The sequence below is a fragment of the Ambystoma mexicanum genome, chromosome 8 (genome assembly GCF_040938575.1).
Source record: "Ambystoma mexicanum isolate Mex_15411 chromosome 8, UKY_AmexF1_1, whole genome shotgun sequence".
Lineage (NCBI taxonomy): Eukaryota > Metazoa > Chordata > Amphibia > Caudata > Ambystomatidae > Ambystoma > Ambystoma mexicanum.
The window spans coordinates 1,012,681,616-1,012,700,526 of record NC_090929.1 but is presented as its reverse complement, the minus strand read 5'-3'; the positions used below and the strand labels follow the sequence as shown (position 1 = coordinate 1,012,700,526).

General features: G+C 47.8%; 1 protein-coding gene across 7 annotated transcripts in view; it reads right to left on the bottom strand.

The window, feature by feature from the left end:
- HSPG2 (heparan sulfate proteoglycan 2) overlaps positions 1-18,911 on the bottom strand; it is a 1,237,996-nt gene that overhangs the window by 904,130 nt on the left and 314,955 nt on the right. For all 7 annotated transcript variants that reach the window (XM_069610942.1, XM_069610946.1, XM_069610944.1 and 4 more), the window contains 2 exons: positions 7,023-7,081; positions 5,506-5,666 (listed from right to left, as the gene is read on the bottom strand). In XM_069610942.1, the coding sequence (XP_069467043.1) occupies positions 5,506-5,666; positions 7,023-7,081 (220 nt within the window). The remainder of the gene's footprint in view (positions 1-5,505; positions 5,667-7,022; positions 7,082-18,911) is intronic.

The following is an 18,911-nucleotide window of genomic DNA, read 5'->3' as shown; positions in this document are numbered from 1 at the left end:
GTGCTACTCAAAAGCAAAAAAAAGAGGACAGCAGCAACAATGATAAGACAACAAGACCATGCTAAGAAATCAAAAGAGTTGGTACGTTTTGGTTTTGTAGCATATTGGTTCCAGGATCTGGGTTTGTACATTTTTGGAAAGAAACTGAATTGGGCATCTGGTAGAGAGAACGTTAAAATGGATGCCCTTCACCCACAACTGAACACCGTGTAAATGGGACAGGGCTTTATAAAGGCTGATCTTCAGCAACACAGAGTCAAATGCACATATTTTAAAGTCACCCTCGGCTGAGGGACAAATACCCAACAATCAGAACACTCCACGTGTCCCTCACCAGTCAACAAGAGGCCCGAACTTCGGAAATGGGCACACCCCCACTGTAGTCAAGTGCTCAGATGTGGCCACATCGACACAGGACGCCCTCTGCTGAAAAAGTATACAGCTGTGGACATTACATGTCAAAGATGTGGAATACGTTGGAGGACACAATCCATTCGAAAGTAATGGTAAAAGGCAATCCATGTATTAAAGAAAAACAGGAAGGTTGTTCTTGGCTCAATGCCGGATTTGAACAAGGACAGAGAAACCACCAGTCTTCACGTTCAATTCGCCTTTCTGGGCTTAGGGGTGGGCCGCTGCAGCACCACATCGGGGGAGCCTTTCAAGGGCTACCCCGAGCTGGCGTGGTGGGAGAAGGCACCCTTTTGAAGTTAAATGCGCTTGCGGGAGGGGCACATTTAACAACCATAGGGTTCTGTAGCACCCTATTGAGGTAATTACCTCCCCGCTCCGACGAGGGAGCAAGGCGGTTTTAGGCAGTGATTAACTCCCTGCTCCGGCATGGGAGTGTGGAGGTAACCATCTCAATTGGGTGCCACAACACCCATTGTTGTTAAATGCACCACCCGCCCTGCGAGCAGCTTTAATTTCAAAAGGACGCCTTCTTCCACCATCTTATTGTTAAATGTGCCAGATTGTATTTTTCATAAAGAATCTTGCCGATCTGGTTGGTTGAAAGCTTCTTCCATGTATCGCTGAGTCCAATAAGAAGAATTAGAAGCGAACCACTGCATGCCAGAACTGCTGTCTGCCAATAGCAAAGCCGTGCATGAGAGCATTAGGTGGTAATCGCATCCTCCACGAAATACACGGCACACAGCACACATGATACCTACCTGGTGTTTCCTCGCCCACAGGAGGAGGCGGGGTTTGTGCTGCAAATAAAAATATGGTTAAATTAAGGGTTAGAAAAAGGCAGTCTTGCAACTGCCTAAAATTGAGCCGGTTTCCCTCCACATGCTCAATCTACCACTCACTAAGCGGCAGCCAATCAGAATGAAACAAATGAGGAACCCATCCCAGATCATTATGTTTCATCTACTCATTAGTTAAGTATGGAGAAAGATTACCAGGCAGTATATTTTCCCATTACTTCCATTAATGAGAGCCTGCAAAAGCCCCATCCAACACTACAAACCTACTTTGTGTGTACCAGACACAGATGCCACTGAAGAAGGGTCAACTCTAGTTTGCCAAACTGTATTGTGAAGCTGCAGCATGGTCACCAGTGGTGGGAAAAGTCCATCCTGAACCTATTGGGTGGCTCTGCACTAGGACAAACTGGTGGTTCTTCAGTTCAAATGCCCATTCACCGAGCCAGAAAGAGCAATCCACTTGCAAATGGAGGTTTCCAAATGTATTTTCTTCAACATAACTTTTCACCCAGTCATCCACCATTGTTCCACACAGGCATAGCTGTCCCTTGTACGGTCATGTTATCCCCTCTTGTCCATGTGCAACTTGTCTGTGTTCAATGGAAACCTTGCCCATTAACTAGGGTTTTCTCCATTGCTACAGGGATCGAAATTAATTTATTTCTTTATTTTTGCATTTGTATCACGCACCTAACCCTCAGGCATCCGGATAAGATTGGATAGCAGAGCTGAAACCAGCTCCTGGGTATACAGCATTTACCAGGGACCAGGATCTACCACCAGGGAACGAGGAGCTAGTACATAGCGTTTCACAAACCTAACTTCCACATATGATGGAAACAGAATGTTCTCATTATTTATAACCCCACATGCTTTATATGTCGTATCAGTGTCCATATGTTTATTTATAGATTGCCCCAAATGCAAAGCGTGACATTTACATGTGTGTTTGTACAGCATCAGTTGGCCTGGGGAGCCAAAAGTATCTACTGGTACAGACACAACGGGACACCACTCCTGACACCTAAGGTAGCCCAGCATTCCTCCTCCTGGGAGAAGTGGAAGAAAGAAGGGACGGACGATCTCCGGAGAAATGTTGAACTTTGGAACTTGGACACCATTTTAGGAAGGAAGGAGGGGTGACACTTAAGGAACAGGGCATCAGGCGAGACCACCAGATAAAGGACCTCACAGCAGAGCGCTCCAATCTCACCTAGTGTCCAGGCCGAGGTGATGGCCACCAAGAAAACTGTCTTAAATATCAAGAACTTGAGGCTCAAAAGGATCGGACAGCAGGGCCCACAGGACCAAGGGGAGTTACCGGGGGAGGGGGGAGACCAGAGGCAGAAATGGGCTTAGCCAACTAGAAACTCTTTAGGATCCGCCCCACCAGCTGCAGCAAATCGCACACCCCAACCTCGGGACAACAAAAAGACAAGATGGCAGTCCACTCAGCACGGCGGGAAGAGACAGAACCCCATGTTGAACTCCTCCTGGAGAAACTACAAAACTGGATCCCCCAAACCCAAGGGAGAGGGTTACCCCTGCACTAGACACCAGGACAAGAAGTGCTTCCAGTATCGGTCACAGGCCTGCAGGTTGGATGGCATCTATCCCGCTGAACGGAGGAAGCCACCTCCTTTGAGAGCCCCTCAGACATCCGGCAAGCCCGTTCAGTGTCCAGGTCCCCAAGACCAGGTTCTTCGGGCTCGCCATCCCCCAGGAGCGGTGCACCGGGTTCAGAACATCAGAAAATGGGCCCATGGCAGAAACAGGCAGGTACAGGAGAAGGGGGAACCAGCATCTGTGTGACCAGAGGGGAGCCACTAGAATGACCTCTGGTAGAGGTCCCAGAACCTGCGAAACACCCTCTGCAGGAGGGGGAGGGAAGCCACAGAGAAAGCCCCTCCGGGCCACGGGCAAATATGCCATCCACCGCAGCTCAACGTGGAGGGAAACCTGGAGAAGGAGCAGGCAACCTTCCCATTCAGGGGAAATGTAAACAGATCCAGAACCAGAGTCCCCCCCAGCACCCTGCAGATCCTCTGAAAGGCCACCTCCCGCAGTTCCCAGTCTGCGGATGGAAGACCCCTACTGAGTTGGTCCACCACAGTGTTGTCCCGACCCCTGATGTGGCATGTCGCCAAGGCCAAGAGCTGAGCACCCACGCATGCACCCATCTGAAGGGCTACCGGTGCCAGTTACTGAGAGCGGGAGCTCCCCTGCCTGTCCACAAAGGCCACTGTGGCAGTGCTGTCGGACTGCAACAAGACAGACATTCCCTTCCGCCCCCTTCAGCACCGGTGCAAAGGCCTGGAGCACCCGGAAGGTTGCCACCTGTTCCCTCTAGTTGGAGGACATGGCTGCTTCGTGGCTGGGCCACAGCTCCTGGAGGGTCTGACCTAAGCCCTCCGCCCCCCCACTCTAGTAGGCTGCCGTCTGTGGTAACAATGATCAGAATGGGCTGCCGGAGTTACTCCTGAAGGGATGGCCACACCGCGATCAGGGCCTAAAAATCCAGGGAGTCCTCCCTCCAGAACCGATGTATGTGGAGCAGTAGCGGTCCAGGTACTATTTGTGTTACTGATCGGTAATAAGATATTACTATGGCTTTCACCCCGGCTGAGTGGCGCAGACATGGCCCGAGGGGTTCAGAGTCTGGAAACCCCATCTAGTGGGCCACCTGGATAAGGACATTGGCGGTAGCCTCCTGATCAAGAGATTTCCCCTTGAAGCCTTCAGACTGAGGAGAAGGCGAGGTGTCAAGGTCAGAGGATTATTATATTATCTTTAACTCAAGTACATTTGCACAATATGTGGAGCCGCAGGATAGAAAACAACCGTGCCTGCCAAGCGAGCGATCACCCCGTGCCTTCATCTCCACACTGGGGATCCGCTTTGCGGTCCTCCCAGCTGAGTGGTGGATATCTCCGACTGGGAAGGTCCCCCCAACCATCACCCGCCGCTAGGCAAGGGTGGCGGGAGTGAGCCCAGGTCCAAGTCCACGCTCAATAGGGTGGTTCTCTTCAGGAGCGGACGACTTTCTACCCTGCAGGGGTCATCTGGCTCGCAGATGTGAAGAGCGTGGCCTCCCCGAGCTATGCCCAAGAAGAGGGGCCCAAGAAATTCTCCGTTGCAGTCAGGAACAAGAACAACTATTATGGCTAGGGGGATGTGGAGGTAATACACATTCTCCACACGTTGTTCAAGACACCCGACGCCTATTTGTATGTGTAAATGGAAAAAGGTGACGTCCATATTTTGCACCCAGGTTAAACCCCGGGGTGCGAATGGTTTCACCCTTGATGTGGGGAGGCAGACATGGCCTTTAACGGCCCCCAGCCCTCGCCAATGTCCTAGCTTCACTTGGGCTCATGCTTGGGGCCGCTAAAGGCCATGTCTGACCCCCACAGTAGGGGTGAAAGCCATAGTATTATCTCAACTTTCCATATTACCAGTCAGTAACACAAACAGTATCCGGTCCCCATGCAGAGTTAACATACAGGCAAAGCTGCACTTTGTGTTGCTGGGCAATTGGAAATGGAGGCCTAGAACCCACGCTGCAAGAGACACCACAAAGAATCTTTGAAGGCACAACCTTTACTCGCAGCTTTGAACTACAGGTCACAACCCGATTACCTTGACAAAGCAGGTGTGATACACATGTCGGCAAAAAGAGAAAGCGCCTAACCACATAATACTGTTGAATAAAAAGAGCAGCATTTGTTTGAGTGCAATATATGAAACTGTGTGGTCACTGCATGTGCAGATCAGAGACTCTGTACATTTTCATGTTATCGGAGTGAAACATCTTTGTCCACCAGAGTCACGGTCTTGCTTTAGCAACAGCGCTCGAGTCCAGCTGCACATTCTCAAGGGCTATTATTGATCATGGCGCCTTAAGGTTTCTGGAATGATTACGTCAGAGCAGTATCATGGTCCCAGATCTAAAATCAGCAATAATGAGCTACACATCAGAGACAAAAGCCACCAAATGTTCACCAAACAAGCTTGTAAAGAAAAGCAATGGTGTTCAAAATAAATACATAATAAATACTGGCGTGTCAGAGGACACAGTACTGGCAGGTCATAGGAGCCCAGTACTGGCATGTCATAGGAGCACCGTACACGGGGCTGATACTTGTACGTGTGACTGAGCCAGGGCCTCCATTGAACATTAACGGGAAGGACACATTCCTTCTAGAACTCTCGAGGCTCGATGTTGCCATTTGAGGGCGTTGGGCCTTTCCCCAAACACAACGCCGTATCAAGCCCGTTTGCGTACACTCACCTGCTCCGAGCCGCCGGAACTGGAAGCCTTCGGTGGAAGTGAAGTAGCTGGCAATAGAGCCGCTCTCGATGACCGAGAAAAGCACCTCCCGGATCTGCTCGTCGTTGGCGTTTCCTTCAGAGCCCACGTCCAGCTCAACAAACATGTCGCCCTCTATGTCCCTGGGTGAGAGAAGAAAGCCATCAGCACACATGCAGGAGGACTTCCTCAACTGACCACTAGGAGGTGCATGGGTGCTACCAACAGTTTTGCCTGAGGAAAATAAAACAAAATAAACCTGGCTGAGCATATTCTTTAATAGTTAACAGCCTTGGGTGGAGGACGAACCCCCATGACGTTTATGCCAGGTGTCTTTACAGGAAACACTCTGGGATGGGAAAAACAACAGTGGCTTGTAGAAGTCCTAATGTCAAGTCAAGGCCCCTTGGTTGCCATTGGGGAGGGATAGAATGAAGGGAGTGGGAACATGCTGGTCGCCTGTGTGCTGGAGAGAAAAAACACAGGGTATGGGGATAAAACAGCTCACATGGCATGGGTAGAGGCAGAAAAGCAAGGCAAGAAGACGTCACCTGCACCCAGTTGGAGACATGGACGTCATTTAGGGGTCACAATTGCGGTGCCTGAGGTCTCCCTTGCTACCTCTAAAAACACATTTTTTTAAAAAAAACCTTTTATTCTTATTTTTTTTTTTTTAACATTGAGGCTCATGGGCTGTAGCCAGCAGCACATGGCTCTGTTTCTGATAGCTATAGCCGGTAAGTTAGCTCAGTGGGTTGAGCGCTGGCTGCTGCAATGTGTGCGTGATCTGCAGGTTCGACTCCGAGCAAGGTCAATTCAGCCTTTCATCCGGCTGAGGTTGATAAATGAGTACCAACCCAGGTAGGGTGATATTGTATGTATATTTTTTCTATATGAAGTGCTTAACGTAAGTGCTAAATAATAGCACATCATTATCGTTTGGCCTTGGACGTCTGCTTGCATTCACAGTAATTTGGTAATATGGGCTTATACGCCCTGATATTAACGATACATATTGTGATCCATTCTTGTATGAAATGTATATCACTTTACAGTGATATCATAACTATATTTTTCGTAGTGTACTCAGAAACAAAGCTATGTGATGCCACTTGCTGTTTTGTCGAGGGATGAAAGGTCATGTTCTATCACATCCCGTGATGTCACTTCTGGGTGGGGGTCAAATGACATCACTTCCTGTGATGTCAGAGGTCAAGGGTCATGTGATGTCACTTCCGCTACCCCTGGCATTTTGGGGAAATGACATCTCTGGTTGGACACGTAAAAGGAGCTATGCAGGGGCATGGTCAAAACATCTGGGGGTCAGCCAGGGAAAGACTTGTGTATAGGCGCCTTATACATGGCCAATAAATAAATACAATAGGGACGTGATTTGGTCCTCAGGGCACTTCACGGTTGGTCCATACCCTTCTGCCCAGAGTTAAGGGAGCCAAATAAGCTTCCTTGTCTCAAGCCAAGGAAGGTCGGTCATAACTCACTTGATAAACACCACGCTGACAATCTGTTCTCCAGGTATCTTGAAATATTCGGACTCCAGCTGTAAAGCAGAAATGACAGGTCAGAATGACAACAAGGATCTGCAGATGAGCCTTTCACACCAAATCCCTCACAACCATCAAAACGAAGGTCAGAGCACACATGCAGGGTCAGAAAGACAAAATGGGCACTAAAACAAAATGAGGCCCACAAACGTCTCACACGACAAAGTGAAAAACTAGTTGTGCCAAACGGTGAATTCCAAAATCACGGCAAAAACTATCAGCTGCACAGTGAATTAAGTTATCAAACTTGCCTCCGGAAATAATGTGCCAGCTGGGCTAGTCCCTAGGGCATTGCCCATTTGGACGGTCCAGTGATTGTGTTAGGCATAGCAGAGAGACACTGAACTCCAGTTTTAGGGATTCAGGGGATCTTCATTCACACCCCGGTAGCAAGGGCAGGTTGGGTTAACTCCTACTTATTTTATTAACACATTCTACAAAATAACGTGAAGGCAAGGACAACCAAAAAGTCGTGTGTATAACATTGCTCTCCACCCTTTTATCAGGTCACTACTTTTATAAAGTCATTGCTTCTGGTCAAAACCCCCAATTTTAAAGAAATAATGGTAGCCAAGAGAACTCTAAACCTATTATTAAGCAATCCTGAGCCACACTCGACTAATCTAATAACCAAAATGCTCCAAAGATTGGCACAACCTAAAATCTAAAACCTATGCTTAAAAGTCCCTCCCTAAACTATCATACTTTAAATAGTTACAGCTGAAAGGCTTTGGGAGCTTGTACTTGTAGTCCGGCCAGCATCCAGGCTCTTGGGTTACCAGTCGGCCCTTCAGCCCTTTCTCGGGTGTGTGACCAGGTCAGTAAAGTGACCTTGTCATGAGGGAGTAGGAACCTGGCCAGCATGGGATGCGAGGCATACTATAGGAGGATGGTGGAAGTAGTCTGGGCCACATTTCCTGCTCCCTACTCAAGTGCCTGTTTATATATGTGCACTACCAACTAGCATCACCCCATAACACTTGAAGAAAGTGTTGGACAGGTTTTCTTTAGAGCCACAAATGAGAACAGTAAAGAAGAATCACATACAGGATAGCAACCCATTGGCGCCCCATGCAACCCGCCTACAACCACCTGAAATGCAGAACCAAGAAAGAACGCCAGTGAAAGGAGAACCAGAGATCTTACACAGCTTTCACAGATGCTGCGCGCTGCTCACAGGCACCGGCGCGCGCAACAGCAGCTGAACTGCTGTGTCTGATCTAGACCAACAAAGATTTGCAAGAAAGTCGCAATTGCTCAAGAAGACTCCACTTACCTTGGGGGTGACTGCACCCCAGCCCTCTACAAACTCGGACACTTTTCATTGCGGGCCACCATTGATACAGCATGGCGGCCCCACATGGAGAAAGGGGGGCTGGCTTTACCTGCTATTTCCTGCTATTTCTAACCTTCCTTCATTGTAAACTTTCTCATGCGGGGAAGACAGTGACTGATTGGTCAGGACCAGTAGTCCAATGGGGAAGAAGGGGGGGTTAAGAGGGGCAACAGGAAGCCAGAGGTTGTGGGGTGCGTGGAGGTCAGAGGAAGAGGAGGTGACAGAACAAGAGACCAGCAAGGTGGAGGCCTGTGGATTGGTGCGCAAAGGCGATTTGTGCAAAGGTAGTGGTGAGTTGTTAAGAGCAATTGGTACTAAATGGTGAGTGTGTATGCAAGGTCAGTGGATGAGAGTGTTCAAGGGAGGGAGTGAAAAGTGGTTGTGAGAGTGAAAGGAATGTAACTGGGGGGGACGAGTGGTAGTAGTATGGAAGAGGCCGTAGTAGTGTGGAGGAGGGAGTAATAACATTGAAGGGTGGAAGCAGGAGAAAGAACAGAGGAGGAGTATGTAGTGTGACGAATCCCAGGGTATCGTCACTCTTCCATAAGGGGCGTCCCTTCCCATGAGGCCAGGAAGGTTAGGCCGCTACCAGATAGTCCGCCTGGGGGCTAGTACTCAGTAGGTGGATCTCCTGGGAGGGGAAACCCCGTGTGGGATTAGTGATGGACCATATCACCTGACCCTAGACCCCCTTCCTACAACCTTAACAAAAATCCCTTCCTTAATAGGGTCATGAGTTATTGTCACCATACCATTTCCCTAGAAAGTACTGGGACTATGAAGAGTACAACCGATCCAAGGGAGATCATGGGTAGAATTACTGAGACAAGGAAGAATTCCATTGACTCAGGAGAACATGCAGATTAAAAGTACAGAGACAAGGAGGGGGTGCAGAGCCATGAAGATAACTGCTAGGAACCAAAATGAGCAGTTAAGTTGTTGTCAGCTTCTAATTGGTCACTGTAGAGTAGAAAAGGAAGAGACTCAGGAAGCAGTTGTCTTGTCCTCCCTGTAGCACGGTGCAGGAAGATGGAAGGAAGCAGACCAGGAAGCTAAGAGGGGAGCTGGAAGGACCATGGGCAGTCCAGAGTGGAAGGAACAGAAGGCAAACTGGCAGAGAGACGCTCCTGGTGTTCCTGAAGTCTGGGAAGCACGCAGAGGGAAGACAGACTGCAGTGTTTCCAGGTGGACCAGAAACTACTGCAAGGCTCCCAAGAGGTAGGGGGAGAATTTGGGCTGGCTGGTGGGAAACGAAAAAGGTGCAGTCAGCATCTTCATAGTCACAGTACCTGGCAGGCAAGTGAACTGGGTCTGTCCCGCAACAAGAGAAGCTTAAGGGTCTGGGACCTACCAAATGAAAGCAAAACAAGTCATCTTCCTCGTGGCGGGACTTGGGAGGAACGAGCCCCAATTATCCGAAGGCAAAGAGGGGTCCGGGACCCACCACTATGTGAGACCACCACAAGTCATCTTCCTTGTGGTGGTACTTGCGAGAAGAGGGCTCCAAGAACCTGCAAGCAAAGAGAAGGGTTCTGGGACCAAGTACATTAGAACCACATAAGTCATCCTCCTTGTGGTGGTATTTGGGAGACGAGAGCTCGAAGTTCCCAAACATGAACAGGGGTCTGGGACACATTCCCATGAGAAAGAGGGGCCTGGGACACATTCCCCTGAGAAAGAGGGGCCTGGGACACATTCCCCTGAGAAAGAAGAGAAACCAAGATACTTTTTACTAAGGGCCATACTTGGCATGGAAGTGAACATGTTGGCCCAAGCAAAAGGACAGAGAAGCTGAGGTTTGGGACCTACAAGAGACTTTGCAATTGGGAAGGAAAGCCCAGGAGAAGGGAGGAATTCCCTGGACATTGTGAACTATGTTGAGAAGTCTGGCATTGTGAACTGCATTAAGAAGTCTAGAGAAGGCCAGGGGAAGGGGGGCATCTCCTCTATCCTTAAAACGAACGCAGAGAAACACAAAAGGAGCCAGGGGAAGAGAACTATTCCCCCTGGCATTGGGCACTTTGTGGTACACCTTTTTGATATTCAAATACCACAGAAGTCTAAGAGCGTGCAAATTCTGCCTGAGGCCCTGCACTTTTTCACACCACACAGACAGAATGTTTTTTTGAGTTTAAATCATCAACTTCTACATCTATAGTAGCCAGTCACTTACTAAATATCCCTTTCCAAAAGAGACTAACTATCCCTCAATTAGACACGATCACCCTAGATTGCGCTGCTGTGCCGCCTATCTAGTTTAGGGGATAGAAAAGAGACTGACCCTTCCCTCTCTCACTGCATTACTTACCACTAAAACAATTGCACATTATAGTAAGTCAAGTACACTTTTTATTCCTTCCTTCTTGTGCGTCTTATCAAGTTAGAAACAATAAGGTTTAAAAATATGGGATATTTTACAAAATGAATCTGTTAAATGAAACAATGTGGTTTCACCGAGCTTTGCCTATTAAAATGGTTCTCGGGGGTTTCGGTCATCACCCTGAACCTCTGTTTATGGTCGACCGATTTCAGCAGGATTGTGTTGATATCCGCTTTCTTCAGAACTTACACCTGCCATAACTTGTCAAGGTTTATGATCAATAGCAACATTATTCTATTTGTCTAGGTCTCCTTCTTGTGGCAGGAGGAGTTTGTCTCTATTTTTCTTTTTAGACGTCTTCATCTGGAAACACCCAAAGTTGGTCTTCTTTACTCCCTTTCTTGGTTTCCCAGTGGTTACCAGACCCGCATCTTCTACCAGTATGTTGCCTTTTATTCATTTGCAAGGAACGTCCATGTTGACTTCTGGCTTGTGAGCTGCTAGTCTGTTCTTCCTTTCTTTTGTGCCCTTGAATGGATAAATGGGGGAGGAGGGGGATTTATTTCTCGTATCTCGCATTCCATGGCTCTGTTCTTCACTCACTCCAGCTTGTCTTCGGAGTGATACCGGTGTGCGTATAGATGGACTCAACGTGGATCTTTTTGAGAGCCTGAGAAAGGCCAGGGGAAGGGAGACATTCCATGTGGCATTGGGAACTTTCTTTTGTAAAGCAAACAATCCTGCAGAAAGGATTAGAAGAACAAGTTACTTTCTTACCTGGTAACGTTCTTTCGATGGGATGGTGCGACAATGTATTCCATATAAATGACAGGTAATCACAGCAGGAGGACCCAATCCCCTCGAAAACCATTGTTTGTGTTAGTTGGAACAGTGAACTGTGCATCCTGGGACATTGAGTACCTCCAAAGAGAAATATCTCTGCCTGCTGAAGGGAGTCATTCACGTAGGCAGAGGAGAACCAACCCCCTCCAAGACGTCCAAAAGAAGGGAGTCATTCTTATAGACCAACCACCCCCCGTTTTCTGTTAGTTTACTTAAGAATTAGATATAAGGGACAGAGTGAGGTTTGTGCACACAGGACATTGGACTTTTATGTTTTCGGACATTCAGACAAGACGCTTCGCATTTAATGTGAGGCAGGAAAACCCACTCCTAGAGATAAGGATAGGTAGTTTTTCCTTTTCTTCGTGAAGCTTAAATAAAGCAGATTGTTTCAACATGCCGCCCGTGTGTCAGTGTCCTCACTCCACACCCTTAAAGTGGAAAGAATGACACTGTGGGTGTCGTAGATGATCAGGGAGGAGTATATCAGGGCGTGGGAGGAAGATGACAAGGGGTATGAACGTCTACAGGGCACAATTGTACAATTCTCTTTGAACCACCATCACTGAGAGGGTCAGGCCAGTCTCTAAATTCACTACTGTGCAACTCTCTGGAACCATGCAGAGTAGCTAACCGGGGCTGGGACTAGACAGCCATCAGTCTGACTCTTGGGGCATTGCATTCCTACCAGATTAACTACCAGAAGAATTATTTAGCATGGTGCAAGACATTTGGCCACTTTGGGGGGGGGGGGGAGGGGTAATCTGAAATGTCAAACCACAGAGGGGGGAAAACATCACAACAGAACAGGAGGGCTGAATGCATGCCCAAATTAGGAGAAGGTGAGGCTTGGACAAAAACGAGCTGAGGGAAGGAGCTAGAAGGCAGGTTCCGGGTTACTTGGGGGGCCTTGCTACAGTGGTTGGTTCTAAAGAGATTTATTGTGACCGGTCAGTCCTGCTGGCAATGGGCAGGCCATCCTCGGGTCACTGGAGATGCGCAATCCCGGTTGGGAAGGCCAACACAGACAGACTTTATGCTTCTGCATCCTCCGCCACCTTCCAATCGGGGCAGTAGCCTTGTGGCATCGCAACATGCAGGATCTACCAAGCCACCGCCCAGAACATATCACTGCATTTCTGTACAGGATTAATATGGGGGCCCAGCCCTCCCTCCCCCCCCACACTACTGCCTCTTTCCTACCCCCTGAACTGGCCAACCCATAAAAAGGCTTATTAAAATGTGAAATATCACAGCCCAAAATCTGGTCAAAGGGCTGCAGGGAAATGGGGATTATAATGGGCATTTGAGACTTAAAAGGAGGCAAGCTATAGGCTTGGGGAGATTGTTTAACAGAAAGCCCTCCTTAGGTGGGGTAAAGACCTGGAGAAAGATTGGCAGGAGATCAAAGCAAGGCGGTTAAGGCTAAAGACTGGGGCACCAAACTCCTACAACTTTGTCCTCCAGTCTCATGCTGCCACCTGTACCCTTCTTGCCTGAGAGCTCTGGGAGGAGCATCTTTTCATCTTCAGGTGCAGGTCTGATTTACGGGGAAAAGCATGCAGAAACGCATGGGTTTAGGTATGAGACAGGTTGACTAGTTGGAGGAGTGTTGAAATGGGATTGTAGCAGCCAAGAAGCAGACAGGCATAAAAGCGTGGCTTGGGAAAGGACCTGGACCAGGGCACTGGTCACTCCAACTTGCAACACCATCGCCCATCAGTCACATCGCTACCTCTCCATGATGCTTGCGGCTCTCAGATCTCAAGTTATGGCCACCAGCTTCTCCACCTCCATATCCTTTCTGAGTGCCGGGCACAGCATCTACCCCTGGAGGCTCTGTGTGACGCACAAGGCAGGCGCCAGCTTTATTGACATCCACATCTGCACAGTGCACTGCGGCTGCCTCGAGGCTTCCCGGATCTCTTCTAGGGAGCGCAGCGCTTTAAGGCAATACTGCCAGATACCGACGTCCTGCTCCCCAAGTGAGCTCCAGTGAGTCAATGACGCCTGCCTGACCGCAGGCTCAGGAAACAGCCTCCGACCGACACCTTCTGCATACAACGACGAAGAGAGGGGAGGAGTGAAAAAAGGTGCACCTTCAATTGGTCCCTTCTGCACAGCTCCTCAGTAACACACACAGGCCCTATGGGGAGGGGATAGCCAGAACCTCTCCTGGTGGTATATTTTCCCTCGCATATGCTACAGTTTGCGGAAGGAATGACCCATGGAATGATAATATGCCATCCTGCAAATGCACGGACCCCAATTTTGCACTGCCTATTCTGATTAGAGACTGGTTGGCACAGCAACTTAGTTTGTGCTGCTTTGGTAATACTGACAATGAGGCTACAAGGAAAACAAGGCAAGTAGTATGGTCTTAGAGGCCAGAAAATGGGTGTGAACAAAGCTACAGGAATTGGGCTCAGTCAATAGCATCATTCTTTTTCTTGGACTGAGTAACCCTTAAAGAATGTGTTTTGCATTTGTAGTTGGAAATTTAGACTGCGCATCTTCACAAGGAACCGGGCAGAAGCTGAATCTGGGCGCAGGTGTTATAGGAGTACGAACAAGCCGAGTGCTATAACCGTTATGTTTATTGAAAAAGAAAAGTTTAATCGCTTTCTTAACTGTGACAATGAATCAATTGCACAAAGATCGGTTGAAGCAGATTCCAATAATGTGGAGCCGCGACCTGAAAAACATCTGCCCCCTCCTATGAACACATTTTGATGGGGGGGGGGGGGAACAAGCAGAACTTTTTTGCTCATAGACCGGTGAAGACGTTTTGGCTGATAGCTCACACTTTTTGGTGAGATGGCACAGAGTAAGGTCATGGATGCACTTAAAAACCAAAGAAAGGGGTTTAAAGAGAACCCTTTGCTGTACTGGGAACCAATGGAGACTCCTGAAACTGAAATAGAGGAATCCCTAGGAATGGAGACTCCTCAGAAACTGTGAAATGGAGGAATCCCTAGGAATGCAAACTCCTGAGAAACTGTGAAATGGAGGAATCCCTAGGAATGGAGACTCCTCAGAAACTGTGAAATGGAGGAATCCCTAGGAATGCAAACTCCTGAGAAACTGTGAAATGGAGGAATCCCTAGGAATGGAGACTCCTCAGAAACCGTGAAATGGAGGAATCCACTGGCAGGGAAAAAAGGAGCCTAATGTCTGCACTCTGTGCGACCTGAAGTCACTGCATTTGGTAATTTGGAGCACCCATTAGAAGAACATTACGGTATCACCAAGGCCCACCCTCCTCACCCCCCATAATGACAGGTGGATCTCTTTCAGAAATGAGAGGCTTCAAAGGTTTGAGATCACAATAAACACCTTTTATGGTTTCACTGACCTGCAAATGACAACCTAGATTTGCTTGGCATATGCAACCCACATTTTTCACTAGAGCAGTGAAGGTGGAACACGGAAGAGTGCTAAGACAGGTGACCTGAGGCTGATTAGTGTTTCCTTAGGTCCAAGCACCATAATCTCAGTTTTGGATGGATTTAACTGACGTTTATTGATCACCATCCAGTTTTGGAACATTAGGTTGTTTTTCTGAGGCCGCAGTACTTTGCTATTTCCATTACCAAACCTTTCATGTCAGCGACACTCGCAAAAAGGCAACACAAAAGGAGTGATGGCTGAAAGGGTTCGAGTTCATCTTACTCTCTGACACTGCTCTGGGAAACAGTCCAGACCATCGTCCGTTTGCCTACCAAGTGAGTATAACAAGAGGAAAGGCACTACTAATAAGCACCTGAAATTCCCGTTGGCTGAACATCCCAACAGGCTTTGCACAGAGGCGGCGTGGTGCTGTAGACCACTGAAGCAGCGTTTCCCCTCATAGTTTACTTAGTACTTTAGCAGATACCCCAAATTGACGGATCAAACCCCCATTTTTTGACTGGGTAGATCTCCTTCCTTTTAGAGTCTCTGTGGGTGTCCCAAGAAGCAGATCCCTTCAGTTTCACAATAGAGTGCGGGTGGGTGGCCTCATGGCCCAGATCCAAAACGTAGATGAGCCTTTCCCTCACTTTCTAGCGGCTGTCTACAAACTGAAGCACACGTCATGGATCTAATAAGTGAGCCAGAGCGGTAACACCACGCTGCATAGCAAACCTATTGGTCACCTGGGCTTACTTTTTTCTAGGCCACTTGGACCCAGTCAGAAAAATGTCTGGCATCCAAAAGAAATGGACACGGCACACATTGTGGAAGGACCAACAAGTCACAGCCAAGAGATTGCCAGTGCGCTGGTAAAACAAAGGAACCAGTAAGCGTCCGAATCCTTCCTGGCATAACACCTCAGTATCTGAAAGTGAGATTTTCTGCATGGAGCCCCACCCTTCCAAAAAATGTCGCTCATCTCAAAGCCATCTTCTACAAATCCCAAGGCTCACAAGAAGCACCCTTGGTGGAGCTGGGATGAGAACCAGTGCTGTATCCACCAGCCTAGCAAAAACTCTAACCAAAAGTGAAGCAGAACAATTAAACATTAATAATCTTCTGTTGTCTACCTCTTGCCTGAAGCAGTCATACTCGGCACAAAATCCCCTCGGTTAATTGACTGGCGAGACAGCACTTTAAATTGTGCATCATTAAAGGAGGTTGTGCAACACTGTGACTGGTGTCACACCTAAGGACAACAAAATGATGGTTGGCATGTGTGATGTGGGAGGGGTGGGGATGAAATTGGTAGCTGTGCCAAATTGGCAAGTGATGATACATTACAGAATAATCTGAACGCTAACATGTACGTTTTTGTATTAAACAACTGCATACTTTGAATATTGAGTTGCATATAAACCGGGAAAGGTTTAATCTCCTGTCAAAAGAGATGTGTCAACGAACAGCCGGTACAGGAGGCCATATTCAAACACAACTGTTTATACAGAATCCTAACGTGAATGCAGGATTGTCCATGCTTACCAGAGCTTTGTCCTAGTATAACCCAGGAACGCCATTTAAACGAAAATGCATGGTTAAAAATGTTTTTAATGCAAGCGCCTGGGCTGTGGCCAGCGCCATGTGGCTCTTTGCTTCCGGAGTGGCTACTTTTCTTGTTCAGGACTCTTAAGAAAAGAACAGGGGTTCCTCAAGTCTAACACTTTCAGCAGTGACCCTGAATAAGAAAGAATAGGAATACCAAATAATTTGTCTTTCTGGAATTCTATACAATTATTGCTAGACTCATTAAAGGGTTATTTCAGGAACACTTCAGGGGGTGAGTCACTGATTTAGTCTGTTCTTAAACGCCTCAACTCAGCCTTTCATCCTTCTGAGGTCGATAAATGAGTACCAACACAGGTTGGGTGATATTGGGTGTATATTTTTTCTATATAAAGCGCTTAAGCGTAAGTGCTATATAGTAACACATCGTTATCATTTGGTCATGGACGTCTGCTTGCATTCACAGTAATTTGGTAATATGCGCCTATACACACTGATCTTGGCGATACATTCTGGTATGAAATGTAGATCACATTATAGTGATATCGTAACCATATTTTTTCGTACAACGCTATGTGATGCCACTTCCTGTTTTGTCAAGGTGTGAAAGGTCGTGTTCCATCGCTTCCCGCGATATTACTTCGGCGTGGGGTCAAATTACATCACTGCCTGTGATGTCAGAGTTCGAGTGTCGTATTAAGTCACTTTCGCTAGCCCTGGCATTTTGGTGAAATGACATCCCTGGTCTAACGCTATGCTTATTTGGCAGTTCACACTTTCCCCTGGCAACGGCTATTGGTGAGCAGAGAATTACATTGCTTTCCTCTCCTTTTTTGTTTTGATCTTTTGACATCTGTGACTTTCATTGGCCAGCTGTGCTGACCATGAGAACACCTTGACAGCAGGGGGCACTGCAACCGGTGTCTGGCATTTAATAGGTGGCGTGGGGGCGTGTGCGAGTGAAAGCTATGCAAGTAAATGGTGAGTGAGATGAGACTTTACAGTTGGGGTTGAAAAGAAACCACACAGGAGTTGGTGGCCGCAGGAACCAGAGGTTTTGGTAAGGGGAGCACCAACACTGCGCCAAGACTACGTTTTTCTTTCTGAAGCTCCTGGGGCTCGCTCCATTTAGCTGGAGGAGGAAGTCACTCCCCATACAATAGCATATTCCCTGGGGTCTGTTTGGCTTATTGAAGACAGAAAATCCAACCAAGAAGGAGGATCCCTCGGGCTTAGAATGGACAGAGTGCATGGGGAATTTTGGCATCGCAATCAGTAAGATGACCGACAGACTAGATGGATAGAGTACTGGTTAGGCAACATGTTATAAGAGGTTGAGTGCTGAGAGCACCTACCCCCTCCCACCTTCTCAAAATGATTTCCCATTTTCAAACTGATATTCATGGCATGATCCACAGGGGTCCTAACCCGGCTCACACGGGGGCATTTTGGTGGCAGTTGTCAATCTTGGATGGGAGCCTATGCACTCTGGATTTTACCATGCCCAATGAGAAAGTGCTTCCCGGGTACTCTGGGCTTCAATAGTATTGTTCTGTGGGGGTGCGGGAGGAGTTTGAAGCGGACTTGTCATATCCGCAAAGGTGTTGGTTCTTCAGAGCGTCACTATCGGCTAAAAACAACATTTGGGGGTCGCCAGGGGTCACACATGCAACCCCTGAGATCTCCCTTGCTACCCATAAAAAAAAGAAGAAAAAAAAATGATGTTTTATTTTTTATTTTATTTTTAACATTGAAGCTCTTGGGCTGTGGCCAGTGCCATGTGGCTCTTTGTTTCTGAAGTGGCTGGCATTTTTGTTGAGACCTCTTAAAAATAAACAAAACAGGGGGTACCACAAGTGTAACACTTTGAGCATTGACCCCAAATAAGAAAAAGGAATAACAAATAATGTGTCTTTCTGGAATTCTATGCAATCATTGCTAGACTAAAGGGGTGAAAGGTCATGTTCTATCGCTTTCCATGATGTCACTTCAGGGTGGGGTCAAATGACATCCCTTCCTGTGATGTCATCAGATGTCAAGAGTCATGTAATGTCACTTCCGCTACCCATTGCATTTTGGTGAAATGACGTCCCTGGCCTTGCCCCATTTGGCCCCAAGAAGAATAAGTTGCTTTTAATGCAAGCACTTTCCATTAGAGGGCCTGCTATCTTTAGTAGTGTATATTTTCTGAGTACAGGGGATGCGGGGGGGGAGGGGGGATTCTGCCTTCGGTTACCATGAGCAACGTCTACACCCGTTTTACAGGCTAAACACCGACTATGCAAATCGCTACACAAGATTCGCCAAGTCGAAATGATTTTGTATGCCAATCCTGGAAAGGTAAACCATTTCGCTTAGGGGCGAGACTCCG